The sequence below is a fragment of the Camelina sativa genome, chromosome 17, assembly GCF_000633955.1.
Source record: "Camelina sativa cultivar DH55 chromosome 17, Cs, whole genome shotgun sequence".
Lineage (NCBI taxonomy): Eukaryota > Viridiplantae > Streptophyta > Magnoliopsida > Brassicales > Brassicaceae > Camelina > Camelina sativa.
Genome location: NC_025701.1, coordinates 30,531,487 through 30,550,057, shown reverse-complemented (window position 1 = coordinate 30,550,057; position 18,571 = coordinate 30,531,487). Strand labels below are relative to the sequence as shown.

General features: G+C 35.1%; 2 protein-coding genes across 2 annotated transcripts in view; one reads left to right on the top strand and one right to left on the bottom strand.

Annotated features, from left to right (window-relative positions):
• Window positions 1-5,664, bottom strand: part of LOC104759945 (F-box protein At1g80960-like) — a 14,026-nt gene extending 8,362 nt beyond the window's left edge. Inside the window, 1 exon segment of the mRNA XM_010482807.1 lies at window positions 5,560-5,664. Within this exon segment, the coding sequence (XP_010481109.1) occupies window positions 5,560-5,664 (105 nt within the window).
• Window positions 13,981-14,433, top strand: LOC104759944. Its single transcript, XM_010482806.1, has one exon. It carries the CDS (start codon window positions 13,981-13,983, stop codon window positions 14,431-14,433), a length of 453 nt encoding a protein of 150 aa, XP_010481108.1.

Below are 18,571 nucleotides of genomic sequence, written 5' to 3'. Positions count from 1 at the left end.
GGCTGGATACAAATACACAAAACTCATGATCTTAAGGAAAATTTTAAAATTTGGGGAGGTCAGCTGACCTGCCTTTGATACACATAGGTCTGCTGTTGCTTATCAGCGCTGGGACATGTTATGTGTAAGCTTTCTTTTTGTTTTGTTTACTATTTTGGTTGGGTTGTTTAACTTTTTTATGATTTCTTTTTTTTGTTACTTGAAGATGTTAATAAATGATCTACAAAGTGAGGGAGTGGTCATGGAAAAAGGGGTACTATTGAAGATGAGATTCTTCCGTAACCATCTTGCCTTAAGTCTAATTTTCACTCTATGTCGTGAATTCTACACTGTTTTGACAATTAATTTTTGTCTTCAGTTTAGCCGTCATTCGATAACTCATTCGTGACATATGAACTGGAAGAGTACACTGAAAGGAAGGCAGTGCAAAAAAAAAGACAAGTGAAGGGAAGAATGATATTTAAGGATAAGAGATTAAGGGAGCAACGTGTAATATACTGAAATTAACAATATATATTGTGAAAAATCTCATAAACACAAAAGAGCGTAATTGTTGCTTCTATAAGGTTTTCACATATGTTTGACAAAAAAAAATTTTCATATATGTTTGTTGCAATATTTCATAAATTAAATTTATATGAAATTAATTAACATTAGTGAACTAGATTTGAATTAAAATTGTACCTTTTAATTATATGTTGTATGTATATGTAATATCAATACTTACTTACATATATACTACGGGTTAAATCTATAAAATAAAAGGTTTAAATCATGTACTTCAAATAATAATATAAAAGTAAAATCTTAACATAATTCTATATATAAATAAAATATTTTTTTGGGGTTTATAGGCTTATAACTGGTTATAACCGATATTTAAAAATCAAAAGATATATATCTATATTAACATTTTTGAAGTACATTTTGTGTTATGCCCTTTTAGTTTTGTTTATTTAAAAATTTATTTACAACATTAACTCCTAAAATTTTTCTAAAACTAACGTTATTCCAGATTTTGTTTCCTAAATATTTTACATTTCATTCCAACTAATAAAAGAACAGCAACCAATATAGAAATATATACTATCATATATTTAACGACATATTCTGTTGTGCTTTGAAGATATTCTATATTTGAATCATTCGCAAACAAAGAAAACAATATTTTAATTCTCATTTAATTTTTCAAAACCTGTGAACTTTGATTCTTTAACGTAAAAAAAAACTTTGATTGACATTTATTTAAATATCATAAGTAACATATATAAAATTTAAAAATTTTAATTATTACGAATATGTAAAATTTAAAAAGTCTTAAATACTATGTAATGTGGTTATATAGTAGATGAATTATAAAGAGAACATGTTGGAATTGATAAAATATTATTAAATATGTGTTAACATGGGTTAAATCCTCATTTAATTATTAATGAACGCTACTAATATTAGAATATTTGACATAAAATCAAGTTGATTTAACTAAGATTGTGTAAAACAGTTAAATCATTAGGAAAAATGTGACTTAATCACAACATATAAATTACTGATTATGTATTTAAATCTCTTATTTTTTTTTTATAATAATTTAAAATCCAAATAGAATCTCAAACATTAAACAAAACAAGTTATATATAACAAACAAATGGTCAATGACCGCACAACAATCGGAAAATTTAGTTATTCCTCTATTTACAAAACATCTAATATTTAACAAATAGATACAACATAAAATATAAATTATAATAAAAATTATATGCATGCGGTGTACCGCGGGTTAAAATCTAGTAATTTAGTATATAAGAAGTATATGCCTAATCTACTATTTCCAAAATCTTCTCCTTGAATGTTTTCCTATATCTTTTAAACTTGATCATCAAGAATTTATACAAAAAACTAAGAGAATCCTNTATATTTAACGACATATTCTGTTGTGCTTTGAAGATATTCTATATTTGAATCATTCGCAAACAAAGAAAACAATATTTTAATTCTCATTTAATTTTTCAAAACCTGTGAACTTTGATTCTTTAACGTAAAAAAAAACTTTGATTGACATTTATTTAAATATCATAAGTAACATATATAAAATTTAAAAATTTTAATTATTACGAATATGTAAAATTTAAAAAGTCTTAAATACTATGTAATGTGGTTATATAGTAGATGAATTATAAAGAGAACATGTTGGAATTGATAAAATATTATTAAATATGTGTTAACATGGGTTAAATCCTCATTTAATTATTAATGAACGCTACTAATATTAGAATATTTGACATAAAATCAAGTTGATTTAACTAAGATTGTGTAAAACAGTTAAATCATTAGGAAAAATGTGACTTAATCACAACATATAAATTACTGATTATGTATTTAAATCTCTTATTTTTTTTTTATAATAATTTAAAATCCAAATAGAATCTCAAACATTAAACAAAACAAGTTATATATAACAAACAAATGGTCAATGACCGCACAACAATCGGAAAATTTAGTTATTCCTCTATTTACAAAACATCTAATATTTAACAAATAGATACAACATAAAATATAAATTATAATAAAAATTATATGCATGCGGTGTACCGCGGGTTAAAATCTAGTAATTTAGTATATAAGAAGTATATGCCTAATCTACTATTTCCAAAATCTTCTCCTTGAATGTTTTCCTATATCTTTTAAACTTGATCATCAAGAATTTATACAAAAAACTAAGAGAATCCTTACCATTTTACTCAAAGTACTATATATACTCTTCATATCACCGAAATGCATCAAACTCGATCACACCTTTCTAAGCTCTTACCGAAGACACAACTACTACTTCGATGGCTACTTCCTAGATAGTCTTTTTTAAAAAAAATTTTGATATTTTGATTTTTTCTTCTGTGTGTAAAAACTTATCTAGCTATGTGAGCCTCGGATGATTATGTTTCATTTAGATTTTTTTTTTACAAATTTGTATTGCATGTTTCTACACAGCCTTTTATTTGTGAAAAGATATACTACACAAAGACTATGACTTATGTCTATATGTAAAAATCTGAAGAAACTAACAAAATGGCTAACATTTCGAAATAATGACTAATCAATTATATATATATATATATATTTTAATTTGAAGCACTCAAATTATATTAACGGGGTTTAAGTTTGCTGGGTTATAGTATTTGTAATATTGAAAACACATTTTATAGATAAATTATTTGGAACATACAAAGTATCATTATCTTTACTTTTTATAATTTCAAATTTCTATGTTATGCAAATGTAAATAAGAAATCTAATATACATATATATATATATATAATATTATTTTACTTTCACAACTACTAATTTTTAATAATCAGACTTCAAATAATTATGGTTATTTTGTGAATACGACTTTTAACCATATATAATAGTCAAACTAATTTTAGACCTTAAAAATACATATTATAAGCATATAAATTTTATGAAATCGAAAGCATAATCCTACACAAATACTGTTTTGTGTGGCTTTCACAATTCATCATGAAAAATAAATCTCTAAATGTATGTCGTTACAAGGGGAGACCATCAAATCATGTTGAAGGGGAATTAAAATAAAAAACTCAAGAAACAAATATCATGTTAGACATTCACTAACTTATATTATAATTAACTAAAAAATATAAATATATATTTGTGTATACATACATAATACTGTAACATATATATTAAAATTAATTCAAAGAAAATACATACTACTTATAATACAAAATCATAAAATTTATATACAAAAATAAAATTCAAAAATTGTCCCGTGGTATACCACATGGTAAATCCTAGTTCTTTTAGGATTACAACACAAAGTCTTATCTTAATAAGCTCCTCGTAACTTTAATAGTTGTGACAACCCGTCCCGTGGACCCTCCTAGCCTCACTGCTAGCCCACTAACTTCACTGCTAGCCGCCCAAACGGACTCCAAGCTGGCCATGTGGGAAGGTGACAGCTTGTCATGTGGGAAGGTTGTTAAAGGGTGGCGACCAGGGTGACAGCTTGTCATGTGGGAAGGTTGTTAAAGCTTATCAAAATCATGTGTTATTGGTTCCATGATTTACAAATACTTTTTAAAATCCTCTGTTATTCATTTAATGATTTGTTTTTGGATTTCAAAATCCACATTATGTTTTATATGGATTTGAATGGATTTGATAGTGTAAAATAGAATGATTGAAATCCAAGGATAAAACATGTTATTTCGAAATCCATCTGTTTTGATTTCTAAAATTTACAATTCCATATGGATTTAGAAATCATCTCTCCAATAACAGCCCCTTAATATATTCTATGTATAATATACAATATATATCAATTTGTCCCTACCTCTACAACCACAAACTATCTCCCCTCCTATCATCATCACATTACTTCTGGCCGCCGGACAACCACCCGGCCGCCGGACCACCAGCCCACTGCCGGAACACCGCCGGGGTTCTGCCGGACCATCGCCGGGGTTCCGCCAGACCACCGCCGGAGAACCTCACATCACTTCCAGCCGCCGGACCACCGCCGGGTTCCGCCAGACCACCGCCGAGGTTCTGCTGGGCCACCGCTTGGATTCTGCCGGACCACCGTCGGAGAACCTCCAAACCATCGCTGGTGAACCGCCAGTCTATCGCCGGAAAACTGCCAGACCACCGCCGGAGAATCGTTGGACCATTGCTGGATGTAATTTACCATACCCTTGATCCTAATTTTCTAATTTTTTTCAAGTAAGTGGCTATATTCTTTGTTTGTTATATTTTTTTTTTGGTTATTCACCTAATTCACCCAAAAAAGAAACAGAGGAAAAAAAAAAATATTAGGCATACAGAAAACTTAAAAATGAATTTTGTTTGGGCCTTTGGACAATGTGCTATTGCACCGCCCGCAAATATCCAGCGACTGCATTTAAGAGACTAATTATATTTTGGGGGTATAGGAAGTTAGAAACCCTAGTATAACCTTAATATTTTTGAAGAGACTAAGTGTCATAAAAGTATTGTACCCTAAAATTATTTAATAAAACTAGATTATAAGCCCGCGCTATGCGCAGGTATTCTTATATGAATTTGTTTTAAAAAATGAGATTAATCAATTATTTAAATAGGTATACATTGACATTAAATATGCAAAATTATTATAACGTCCCTGTTGTAAATAGACGGCTTCTGGAGTATCGAACTCTAACTCAGGTTTGGGTTGGTGCTGCTGTATTGACGATGATCAAAATTTATTGTTGGGTGCTAGATGTTTTAGATTACAATTATAAGAAACTAGATTCCTCTAAATCTTCTTTCTATGCACAATACTTCAAATCTCACACTCGGTCCAGCCACATAAAGGCTTCAGCTCGATCGGACATCCTTACGACCTTTAAAAGATGCCCTCAATAACCCATCTTAGAACTGTTCATGTTTCTTAGCATAAATTGCACCACTTTCCATCAGTTACTTGGCCAGAGAGTAACACACAAAAATCTTTGAGTTTAATTCTTATTGAAGCTTTCTTAGTTTATATGGATTCTTGGTTTGTTGGCTCCTTCACATAACCTTTGTCTTCATCTTCCTTTCACTTTCTTTCTCTTCTTCCCCTTTCCCTTCCCAGATCTGGCCTATCTTAGCTCCTCCACCACACTTGCCATAACCACACGGCATAAGTCCCCATATCCACTATGGTTTTACGTACTATACACATATTTTTAAACTTTTTTATGGTTAAAAATAAATCAAACTTATACTTTTTATAGAGTTGCGACTTTTCGTCGTACCTTTCCGTTATATATATATTTTATTTTATTTTGATAGAAAATTTCAACAGTTCAACAGTTGCATCTTTATAAAAATTTGCATCTGTTAAATGTAGAGTTGTGTCCCTTACAAACAGTTGTGTCTATTCAAATGTTCACATCTATAGAAATTTATATATAAATGACTTCTCATCACTGTATTCAAATATTCTTTTTTTAATATTTTTGACAGAAAATTTCAACGGTTGCGTCTCTCTAAAAAGTTGCATCTGTTAAATGTAGAATTGTGTCTTTTACAAACAATTGTGTCTATTCAAATGTTCGCATCTTTATTAATTTATATATAAGTAACTTCTCATCTTTGTATTCAAATTTTCTTTAATTTATAGTTTCGACAGAATTTTTTTTACAGTTGTGTATCTCTAAAAAGTTGCGTCTGTTGAATATACATTTATGTCTTTTACAAACAGTTGTGTCTATTCAAATATTCGCATCTTTAAAAATCTATATATAATAACTTCTCATCATTGTATTCAAATATAATAGTAACAATATGAAAAAATGCTAACTACAGTTGTGATTTTTTGTTGTACCTTTTCATAATATATATATATATATATATATATATATATATTACAGAAAATTTCAACGGTTGCATTTCTCTAAAAAATTGCATCTGTTAAAGGTAGAGTTGTGTCTCCTACAAACAGTTGTGTCTATTCAAATGTTGACATCTTTATAATTTATATATAAGTGATTTCTCATTATTGTATTCAAATTTTCTTTATTTTCAATTTTTGACAGAAATTTTTCACAGTTGCGTCTCTCTAAATATTTTTGTCTGTTGAATATAGAGTTGTGTCTTTTACAAACAATTGTGTCTATTCAAATGTTCACATCTTTAGAAATCTATATATAATTAACTTCTCACTATTGTATTTAAATTTTCTTTATATTTGTATTAGTTAAAAGAGAATTTGTTAGAAATGACGTCTCATCACTGTGAGAAATTTATTGCAGTTTGATATATTTTGTTAATCGTTGTAATATTTAATTATATTCAGTCTCTAGGTATACAACCATCTATTCATCGAGGGTTATCATTCTATTGGTATAAATCCAAACCGAAATTTTTGTTTTTAGATGTTAAAAAATATGGTTCAAGTTGGTTTTTTTCAGAAAATGAGAGCATATTGGCTCGTATATGTTTGTTTTTTTTTTTTTGTCACAAGTATATATATATATATATATATATATTTGTCTACTCCATGCTTTTTGATTAGAAAACTAATTGTATTATAGAAAACAATATGGATTTCTATATTTCTATTTTTTTTAAGGTAAAACTAAAAATAAAATATCACAGTTTGTTCTATTATATTTTCCACAGTTGGGAATATTCAGTTTATTGGGAGATGGAAAATTGGTGATGAACAGAAAGATTGACGGTTTAGATGATTGTCCAATAAACTATCTTGGCGACAAAGACTTATCTACAACTTCATATAGATTAAGGGAATTTGTATATTTAGTTCTAGTCATTATACACTCAAATTGAAATCTTAACAATAAAAGATATTGAATATGAAATATTATAAAAGTTTGAAAAGGTTTTGGATTCTGACTGCCAAAAAAAAGAGGAGCATTTGAGAGCAATGAACCCGGCCGTCTTTGGCCGACCATCTTCTTTAGACGCGCACATTATAATGCTACATCATACACCTAAATATTATTGTTATAAGTTCTAACTATTATTGTTCCCCTCTCATATTTATTATATTATATATTTATGTGTGACTCGGGATAATTAACCAGCATCTTACGCTGAGAAAAATTAGTAATAAATGCATTCAGTATTGGATTAACCATATATATATAATCTATTATAATTGACAAAATGTTTAATGACTATAGGTTGTTTTTCATCTATAAAACGATAGTTGTTTGTATTACATATACATTTACAATACTGCCTTTATGAATATAGATGTATTTTTTTTTTATGAATATATAACTGAGTTTTGATTCAAATAAATAAAATATGTGATAATTTTCTGTTTAGTTATATTCAAATTTGAGAGGATTGGTGATTTTCTTAATGATTGACTGAATAGTAATATTTATATTCAATTTTTATGAAGTAATAGAATTATGTTTGAGTTAAGCTAAAAAGGATTAAAATAATTAATAGAAATGAATTTAAACAAATCATTATGTCAATTTATGAATGGTTCTCAATTAATATTTTTAATATTTGTAATTTGTTATACGATTATTAAAGAAATTTATAGTATCTTATACAATGTATTCATAATTTTACCTTTTAAAAAAAATTAAAAATATAATTATTTACATATCATATTTGACAACTAGAGAATAAGTTATAACGGTTCATAAAATATACAAAAATATGACTGTAAGGTTAAGAAGAGAAGACATGACTGTAGATTGCATTTATTCATTTTCAGAAATTACAAAATATTTTACGAATTACGACAAGAAGACATATATAAAATGTTATATTGAAAAGACGCGAACGAAAAGTTAAGATGAATAAAAGCGAACAAAATAACACGACTGCAATAGTTAGTCCGCTAATTTAATATCTATAAACCTTCATTACAGAAACAAAATATAGGAATTTACTTCATTTTTTTTTTTTGGTCAAAGGAATTTACTTCATTTAAATGTATTTTTACATAAGAAAGTAGTACATGTAAGAAGAAAGTATTAAATATATATTATCGGACAAAAAAAAATTGAGTATCGTACACATAGTTGATAACTAGATTTGGATCCGTGCTAGAGCACAGATTGAAATTCCTTTTCTCTGTATTATAATTTCAAAATAAAATATGATTTATAAGACGGTTTAGCATTGTAAATTGAAAAACGATTGTTTTTATTATTGTTATTATTTTTGTATGAATATGAGAGATGTATTTTGGTGAATGGAGATCTGAATGATTTATAACAATATTTTTTAACCAGGACCAGACCGGCCGGTCGGTTCGATCCAACCATAATCCGATAGGTATTCCGGTACGGGTAACCTCTAAAAACCTAACAAATAAAACCCCCAAAAAACCAGAAAAACCCACTAAAAACCTGTGAACCGGTGGTTGAACCGGCGGATCGGACCGGGTTGTCGGTCTCAAATTAAAATATTTTATTTTGGTCACACTTTAAACTCAAACAAAATTAAAAATAAATGTTGTTATTTATAAAAGAATCAGTTAGTTATTTTATCTAATTATTTAAAAGTTTAATTTTAGTTATTTAGTACTTAACTATGTATGTTTTATTCATATATTTATAGAAAAGTAGATGTTATATTCATAAAATGTAATCAAACTAATAAACTAATTGACCCGTAATTCAATCGGTCCGACTTGTTGACCCAGTGACCCGAAAGACTTCCGGTTCACTTTCCGATCCGGTTTTAAAGACATTGATTTATATTAAAAGCTTGGAAGGGTGTTAGGTCATATTTTATTTTGAAATCCACAATAAAATCTCGGAAATCACGATTAAGTGTGACTAATTGCCAAAATTTTATTCCTTTTTATGCTTAATAATATATTTTTATGCCTAACACTATATATGGTATAACAATATATGGAATAATCAAGATTTTTTTTGGAAATTGTATAAATCATTGGAATATTATCTTTAAGAGGATTCTTTGAAATATTCTTAACTGTATTCGTAATTTCATATAGCCCACTGATTTCATCTATAACCTTTTTTTTAACCAACCTATATTTAATATATTATCTATTTTGTAATCAACTTATAAAAATTATATATTTTATAAAAAAAAGTTGTGTACTTCTTTTTTTATACAAAAAAAAAGTTAGGTACTTTCTTTTTATGATTGATAGTATATTTTTATTCCTTTTAATAATTTGGTTAACGTTGTGGTCTATCAATAAAATCTCAGGAAAATAAATTGATAATATTGTGATTGTAGATCCTTAGAAACAACGTGATCTTCCGAAAATAAAGTTTGGAATATCCATGAAATATCAATTTGGAATATCCCGTTTAAGATTTTCGGTTACAATTAAGGTTTTATTTATTACCGTTAATATATGAACTATCAACTTGTAACCAATTAATATATGGATTAATCTATAACCTATGTATAACCTATTTGTAACCAATTATAACCATTTATTAAAATTATAAAGTCTACCAAAATAATGTTGTGTACTTCCTTTTATTAAAAAAAAAAAAAAGAGAATTCTTTATTAGACTTTTAGAGAATGGTTCACTGCACGCAGTCATTACGCATTACTACGAGGGTACAACAGTTTTCCACTATATTAACCAATAATATCATGTACAGATTTTTTTTTTTGGTCAAGTGTGTAATGTACAAATTAATTATAGAATAATAGAATCTTGTAACTTTTTAAAGGAAAAACATTAGTTAAATTCTACATAGGTTTGATATCGAGTGAGTTGTAAAGAGCATAAAAAAAAACTAATAGAATGTCTTGGTCATGATCATGACTCGTGAGTCATCATCATCTTCCTTTTCTTTCGACTCCAATTCCCCAATTTAATAAGACACTATACCCATATATAACGGGAAAAGGGCCATTTCATACCCGTACACATTTCGAAAGTGCGAATTGCTACCTGTACAAATAAGGAGTGTCAATTTATACATGTACCCTAAGACATTTCAAATTTCATACCTATACACACAAAATTGAGCCAATTTCACAGTCCACGTTAACGGAATTAAGTCAACTGTTAGAGATACTGACTCAGAGTCTACGTAAAATGCAAAAACGACGTTGTTTTGTTTTCTTCGAAAAAAAATTGTGGAATAACTACACACTAGAGGTTCGAACCCACGACCTCTTCTGTATTTAGCATAGGACTTAACCAGTTTATCCCACAACAATCCTCACTGCCACGGGTCGAACCCAGGTACTCAGATAAATATCTGAATTTATAAATATATTCTCAGTTATATTTAATTTATAAATTTATATTTAATTCTCATTTATAAATTATAAATTTATAATTTAAATATAAATTTATAAATTTATCAGTTATATTTGAGAGAAGAAGAAGAACCCTAGGATTTTTATTTTTTCCCCAATTCAAATTCATTTAATTGGGACTTAGATACCTTATAGGTTTATAAAGATAAAGTTGTGTGTTATTACCGAGGATTGTTGTGGGATCAGTTGGTTAAGTGCTATGCTGTCTGTATCTGAGTACCTGGGTTCAACCCGCGCAGTGGGGATTTCCACAATTTTTTTCGATTTTGATGGTTGCTACCTTAGGTTTATATTAATAAGTTTGTATGTTTCTTTCAAGAATTGTTGTGGGATAAACTGGTTAAGCCCTATGCTAAATACGGAAGAGGTGGTGGGTTCGAACCTCTAGTGTGTAGTTATTCCACAATTTTTTTTCGAAGAAAACAAAACGACGTCGTTTTTGCATTTTACGTGGACTCTGAGTCAGTATCTCTAACGGTTGACTTAATTCCGTTAACGTGGACTGTGAAATTGGCTCAATTTTGTGAGTATAGGTATGAAATTTGAAATGTCTTAGGGTACATGTATAAATTGGCACTCCTTATTTGTACAGGTAGCAATTCGCACTTTCAGAGTGTGTACGGGTCTGAAATGGCCCTTTTCCCCATATATAACACGTGTTTACAGTATATAGTTGTAAGAAGTGATAACGATGCACTTCAACTTACAAAAGAGGGAATAAAAATATCCTATTATACTTGTTGGTGCGGGATTTAGCACCCCCAACATACCGAACTAAACCAGAAAGGTAATTCGATTATTTAACCAGGAATCTGGTTAAGAACCCAATTGGATATTATTTGAGGCCTGTTCGGAAGAGGGAAACCTAGCCTTTAAGACGAAGAACCGACTTCCCAATTCGCGCGGTGGCCGACTCGAGGAAAGAAGCAACTTTCCTTATCTTAGTTCGAGTTATAAGGAAAGTCAATATATCTAGAGAAATGTATAAATAAGTGGAGACTTCTCTATTGTAATGCATCCAGTATCTAATACAATAATCGATTCTTTCATTGTTCTTAGCAAAACCCTAATTCGATTTCTAAGAGATTTAAACCCTTTTTTATTTCAAAAGCTTAGATCAAGTTTCTAGAGAGATTACTTCCTTGAATTTGTTTCCCTCACTAAACAAATTCATTGTGAAAACCTAGTTTCTACAATTGGCGCCGTCTGTGGGGACGCAAAATCGCCTTTACAAGCTAATCTCTCGAAGTAACTCGACCAGAAGTTTTTCCAAAACACCCGACAATGTCTCCAGTTACCAACGACGACATCACCGGCGCGAACCGCACTTCCTCAAGTGCATCTGACGTCACGGGTCTCGCATCATCTCAAGACAACACCAAAGCACAAGGTGACGTCCCAACCACGCAAACGACAGCCAAGGGACAAGGCGTAACGTCACCCCATCAGTTAACCCCATCAGTTAACCCAACCGATAACTGCCCCGAACTCCCAGTGGTGATCAGATCAGAAGGAGAGCCCAGCCAAGGGACAAGGCGAACTCGTGAGCAACCAGTCAACCTCGATGCGGAGCGTTCAGACGAACAACCCTCGAACGAGGGAACGATGTGTGCCACGAAACAACAACTTGGAGCCCAAACCGAGAATCTCCCTGATCGCACTACGACAGCGGCCCAAAACCCGTAGGTCGTCTCCATGGAAGACTTCAAGATCTTGTTCGGTACAATGACAAAGGAGATCTATCAGATGATCTCTGACACCAACCGCAGAGTTAATACCGTCATAACCCAGGCGACCCCATCACCAACCTCTGCGGGGAACTCACCTTCACTCGGGACAGGCGATCTCACTCGTCGTCTCGACTTCTCGGACATACCAACGGTCAACCAGTCGGAGCGAAGGATTCTTCCCCCCTTGGCCACATCGAGCATCCAACCATCAAACTCAAACTCACGGAACCGTGAGACTCCGATTACCACGGTCGCCCCCTCAACAAGCACGGGACCTTGCCTCGAGATCGAAGAGATCCAATCGCAGATTCACGGCATGAGCTGGCTTCTCCATCGAGCTATCAACACAGCTCCAGAGATCGACAGGATTGTCGAAGTCACCCGACGAACTCCCTTCACTCAGCGAATTCTGCAAACCGCCATACCGAACGTCAAGCTGAAGCTCCCAACCTACCTTGGAGATAAGGATCCAGTCCTTTTCATGACATCTTTCATGGCAACCGTGGCAAATGCACGATTTACCGACGAACAAAGGGATATTGGGTATTGCCAGCTGTTCGTCGATAGCCTCTCCGGACCCGCCTTGACTTGGTTCACAAGGCTCGGGTCGAACTCAATCAACAACTTCACCCAATTGTCAACGGCTTTCCTCAAGCATTATCGAATCTTCATCGAGCGTGGTGTGGCGAGTTCAGATCCCTGGGAAATGACCCAAGAACCCGGCGAGCCCATCGGCAGTTTCCTGGGCAGATTTAAAGAAAAGCTGGCAAACGTCTCTATCCTAGAAGACGCCGCAATTGCTGCCTTCAGGAAGGGCCTGATTCCTGGATCACCATTACAGAAGGACCTCAACATCCGGGAACCCAAGGACCTCGATGACGCGCTACATCGAGCCTCCAGATTTGCACTCGTTGAAGACGAGGATGCCGAAATAGCCACAAAAACGATCGTACAGTCGTCGTATCTCCCGAAGGCTAAAACTCGTGACAAGCACCATGAGCCTTGAAAGCATCACGACCCTCAGGATTGGAAGAAGGGCGTCGTTCACGCGGTCTCCATAGTGGATGGCCAAAACAAGCAACCATCCGACCCAAAAGAGTTATACTGCGATTTCCACATGATCGCCGACCACTCCACGCACGAGTGCGTCCATCTAAAGAACTACCTGTATGGAAAGTACCTTTCTGGTGAAGTCGAAGCCGTCTTTCAGCCCAAAAGCATCCGCGGCGGCAAAGGTCGCCGTAGAGGATGGCGAGGTGGTCGATCTAATGGTGGCCGCGATGCAGGAGGCGGCGGACGAGGTTACGTGAACAACAACCCGGCTAATGATACTCAACAGCTAGCCAACCAAGTACTCGCAAATCGTCAAGAAAAAATGCCCCAGGAGGACGAACTACCTAGTCCTCCAAAGCGACAGAGAGGGCAGAGGATTGTGCGCCAATTCCCCTCTCCCCTCTCCGAGGTTGAATAACTATGATACTCGGCCCACCAGAGGATTGTGCTGACTCCGTTCGAGCATTAAAGAAAAGGGCGCGCCAAGTATGCAGTCTTCAGGCAGCTTCGAACGAACCTCCGCTCTGCAGAGACCCCATATCATTCACACCAGAGGACGCCAAAGGAATCCAACACCCTCATCCGGATCCCTTGGTCATCAAAGTAGCTATGGGCGAGTTCGACGTCGAAAGAGTCCTGGTCGATACTGGAAGCACCGTCAATGTATTATTCTGGCAAACGCTAGAAAAAATGGGGGTCACACCAGAACAGGTGAAACCCGAGACTCGGACATTAACCGGCTATGATGGGATCACTAAAATGTCGATGGGCGATGTGAAACTACAAGTGCAAGCTGGCGGAGTGACCCGAAAGACTAAGTTCGTGGTCATCGATGCGCCCCCAATTTACAACGCTATTCTAGGGGCACCATGAATATACGTAATGCAAGCCGTACCGTCGACCTACCATCTTTGCCTTAAGTTCCCGACCACCACATGGATCTGTACCCTCTACAGCGATCAAAGGATGGCTTGATCTTGCTCCATAATCGAAAAAAAGCAAAGGAAAACGGAGGACGCATAGCAATTACAGAGCGGGGACCATCTTACTGGTCCCCATAAGCCAGAGCGTGATCGTCTCAAATCTCCGGAATGTCGGATCATCCAGGCAAACATCGATCCCTCCGACTCCTCACGAACTGTTGGCATCGGGGCCGAACTTGAGGATCACATAAAGACGAAGTTGATCGCCTTTCTACAATCTCGGTCCTCCACATTTGCTAGGTCGACAAAGGACATGGTCAGAATAAGCTCCGAAGTCATCTGCCACAGCCTCAACGTCGACCCCACGTACAAACCAATCAGGCAAAAACGCAGGCGGTTGGGCCCAGATCGAGCAAAAGCGGTACAGGACGAAGTCGAACGACTACACAAAGCAGATCAAATAGTTGAGGTCCAATATCCAGATTGGTTGGCTAATCCTGTCGTGGTTAAAAAGAAGAACGGCAAGTGGAGAGTCTACGTGGATTTCATCGACCTCAACAAGGCGTGCCCTAAAAATAGCTTTCCCTTGCCACACATAAACCGTCTCGTCGAAGCCACGGCCGAAAACCAACTGCACTCGTTCATGGATGCCTTTTCGGGTTACAACCAGATCGCCATGAGTTTAAGCGACCGTGAGAAAACAGCATTCATCACAGATAGGGGGACCTACTGTTATAAGGTAATGTCGTTCGGACAAAAGAACGCCGGAGCAGCCTACCAACGACTGGTGAACATGATGTTTGCTGATCTGCTCGGACAAACTATGGAGGTCTATATCAACGACATACTGGTCAAGTCTCTGATCGCAAAGCAACATATTCAGCATCTTGCTGAATGCTTCGATATCTTGGATTTGTTCCAGATGAAGCTGAATCCAACGAAATGCACGTTTGGGGTCACCTTGGGCGAATTCCTGGGATATATCGTTACCAAACAAGAAATAGAGGAAAATCCTAAACAGATCGTAGCCATATTGGGACTGCCATCGCCGACCAACAAACGAGAGGTGCAACGACTGACCGGCCAAATCGCCGTTCTAAATCGCTTCATTTCTCGGTCAACGGATAAATGCCTTCCTTTTTACCAACTCCTCCGTGGAAACAAGGACTTTCATTGGGACGAAGACTGCGAGATCGCCTTTCGGCAGTTGAAGGAGTATCTGACCTGCCATCCACTGCTAGTCAAACCTGAAGATGGCGAAACATTGTACCTTTACGTCTCAGTCTCCAGTTCGGCAGTCAGCGGCGTATTGGTCCGAGACGATTGCGGAGATCAAAAACCTATCTTCTACACGAGCAAAGCATTTAACGATGTAGAATCACGATATCCCAAGCTGGAAAAGTTGGCCCTCGCTATGATCATCGCCGCACGGAAACTTAGACCCTTCTTCCAGTCGCATTCCGTCGTTGGAAGTGGGCGGTCGAACTAAGCGAATACAATATCGAATACCGCTCTTGTCCAAGCCTGAAGTCTCAAGTCCTAGCCGACTTCATCACCGAGCTGTCTCCTTAACTTGGTCATCTTACCCCTAAGGAGGAACATTGGACGATGTTTGTCGATGGTTCGTCGACAAATCAAGGAACCGGCATGGGACTCATTCTCCGATCTCCCACTGGTGAAGTACTCGAGCAAGCATTAAAACTCAACTTCAAAGCATCAAACAACAAAACGGAGTACGAGGTTGTTATTGCTAGACTTCAACTAGCACTAGGACTCGGGGTAACACACTTGCAAGTCTTCTGCGACTCCCAATTGGTAGTCAGCCAGTTCAGCGGCGAATTTGATGCCAAGAACAAGCGAATGGGGGCATATCGTCAGTTGGTCTGAGCATTGTCCGGGGAATTCACCTATTTTTCTCTGACGAAGGTCCCGCGAAATGAAAACGCGTCAGCCGACGCTCTCGCAGCCTTGGCGAACTGCTCTGACCCTGATTTGCGGCGTACCATCCCAGTTGAATGCATCGAAGCTCCCAGCGTCGTTCTAGTCAGCCTGATATCTGTAATCAATGACAACTCAGTCCCAATGGAAGTCGACGAACCGACAGAAGACCTGACAGATGTCACGAAGCCACCTGACGATTGACAAATTGAGATTAAACTTTACATCTCCGATGGAGTCGTCCCGCCGGATCGCTGGGCAGCTCGGCGTTTAAAAGCCCGAAGCGCCAAATACATCTTATTGGATGGAGATTTGTATCGCCGAAGTTCATCCGGAGTGTTCCTTACCTGCGTTACTCGCGACGAGGCCGAACGAATCATGATGGAAGTGCATGAAGGTGAAGGTGGCAACCACTCTGGCGGACGTGCACTCGCCTTAAAGATCAAGAAGGATGGACATTACTGGCCAACTATGATTGCCGACTGTGAAGCCTTCTTGGCAAAGTGCGAAGCTTGCCAGTGTCATGGACCAATGCGACATGTCCCGCCTGAACTGCTGAATACCGTTACAGCTCCGTATCCTTTCATGCGCTGGGCCATGGACGCTATAGGCCTCTTTCGGCGTCGAAATCCAAGAAGTTCGTCCTTGTGCTAACCGATTACTTCACCAAATGGGTGGAAGCAGAGTCTTTCACAAGGATCCAGTCCCTGGACGTGACCAATTTCATATGGAAAAACATCATATGTCGTCATGGACTCCTGATATGCTCAAATTTACCCTAGATCTACTCTCTCAAATTAAGAGATCACTGCAGTACTTAGGGGTCGAATTCCACAAGGACTCAAGACTACACAATAAATTATAGAGTTTTATAATTAAGCTAAACAAAATAATTTGAATTAAAATAAAAGAAATGCAAAATATTAAATAAAATTGTTGTAAATTCAGAAGATCAAAAAGCTAAGCCTAGGGAATTTCTCAGGAAATTATGAAATATTAAATCAATCAATAAATTAGGATTCAAACAATTAAGAACAGATTTAGAATTCTGAACACTCTTGTAAATTAAATCAGTTCTCACTACAAATAATATCTAGATTTAAAACCAGAAAATCCAAATCTCTTTGTAAAATTCTAGGTTAAAAATCAGTAATAAAATCAGGTTTAGATTGTTCACAAAATTATTAAATCAAATTTCTTTGCAAGAAATAATTTTGTTCATTAATGGTTTAATCAGGAAACCAATTACATTCTCATATCAATTTATTTTCCTAAGATAACAATTCTAGGTGATCAAACAAGAATTATTGTGAAGAACAACATATGATGAAGATCTAGAAAGATAATGAATCCTAAATAAACGGATCTAATAATTCATAAAATCCCTGTGAAAAATCCTAAACCTAACAAGCAAACTACTCAGACATATTCAATGAAGAACAAAACATAATTCTGAATAATAAGCAATAGATATTAAAAGAGTAAGAAGGAGTTTAGGAATTCTTCTCTCAAAGAGTTCAGATCTCTCTCCAATAGCTGTCAAAAATCTCTCAGGGTTGCAGGAAAAATAAAACTTGATAGAATACAACTTATGGTTTGGAAAACCTAAAAATATTATTTATATGTCCTAAAACACGTCAGGGACTTGTGTTGCAAATATGGAAAACTTCGGGCAAATTTGTAAAACTTCCAAATTTGTGATTCTTCATCGGCTGAACATGGTGTCGATCGATGCTAAGGCAGTGTCGATCGACACTCCCTCTCTGTTCTGACTCCAAGTTCGTTTCTTCTGAATTGATCCTCCAAAATGATCCAAATTGCTCCATTTTGCTTCTTTCATGCCAAAATCCTAGAAAACATGTAAAGACTCAAAAACATTCTAGAAAACACATCAAAAGACTCTAAAAGACTCCTTATATCATGGTTAAAACCACAAAAACCATGATATATCAACTCCCCCAGACTTAGCCTTTGCTTGCCCTCAAGCAAAACATAAACTTAGACCTGTGAAAGAGGTTTGAAAACAGGGAACTCACTCAACTGCTTGATGATTCTTATTCGCACTCTTCATTTACCTGACTCAAGAACTTACTTCTTATACTTAACCATGATAAGCATCAACATTCCTTACTCAAATCCCACAATCCTTT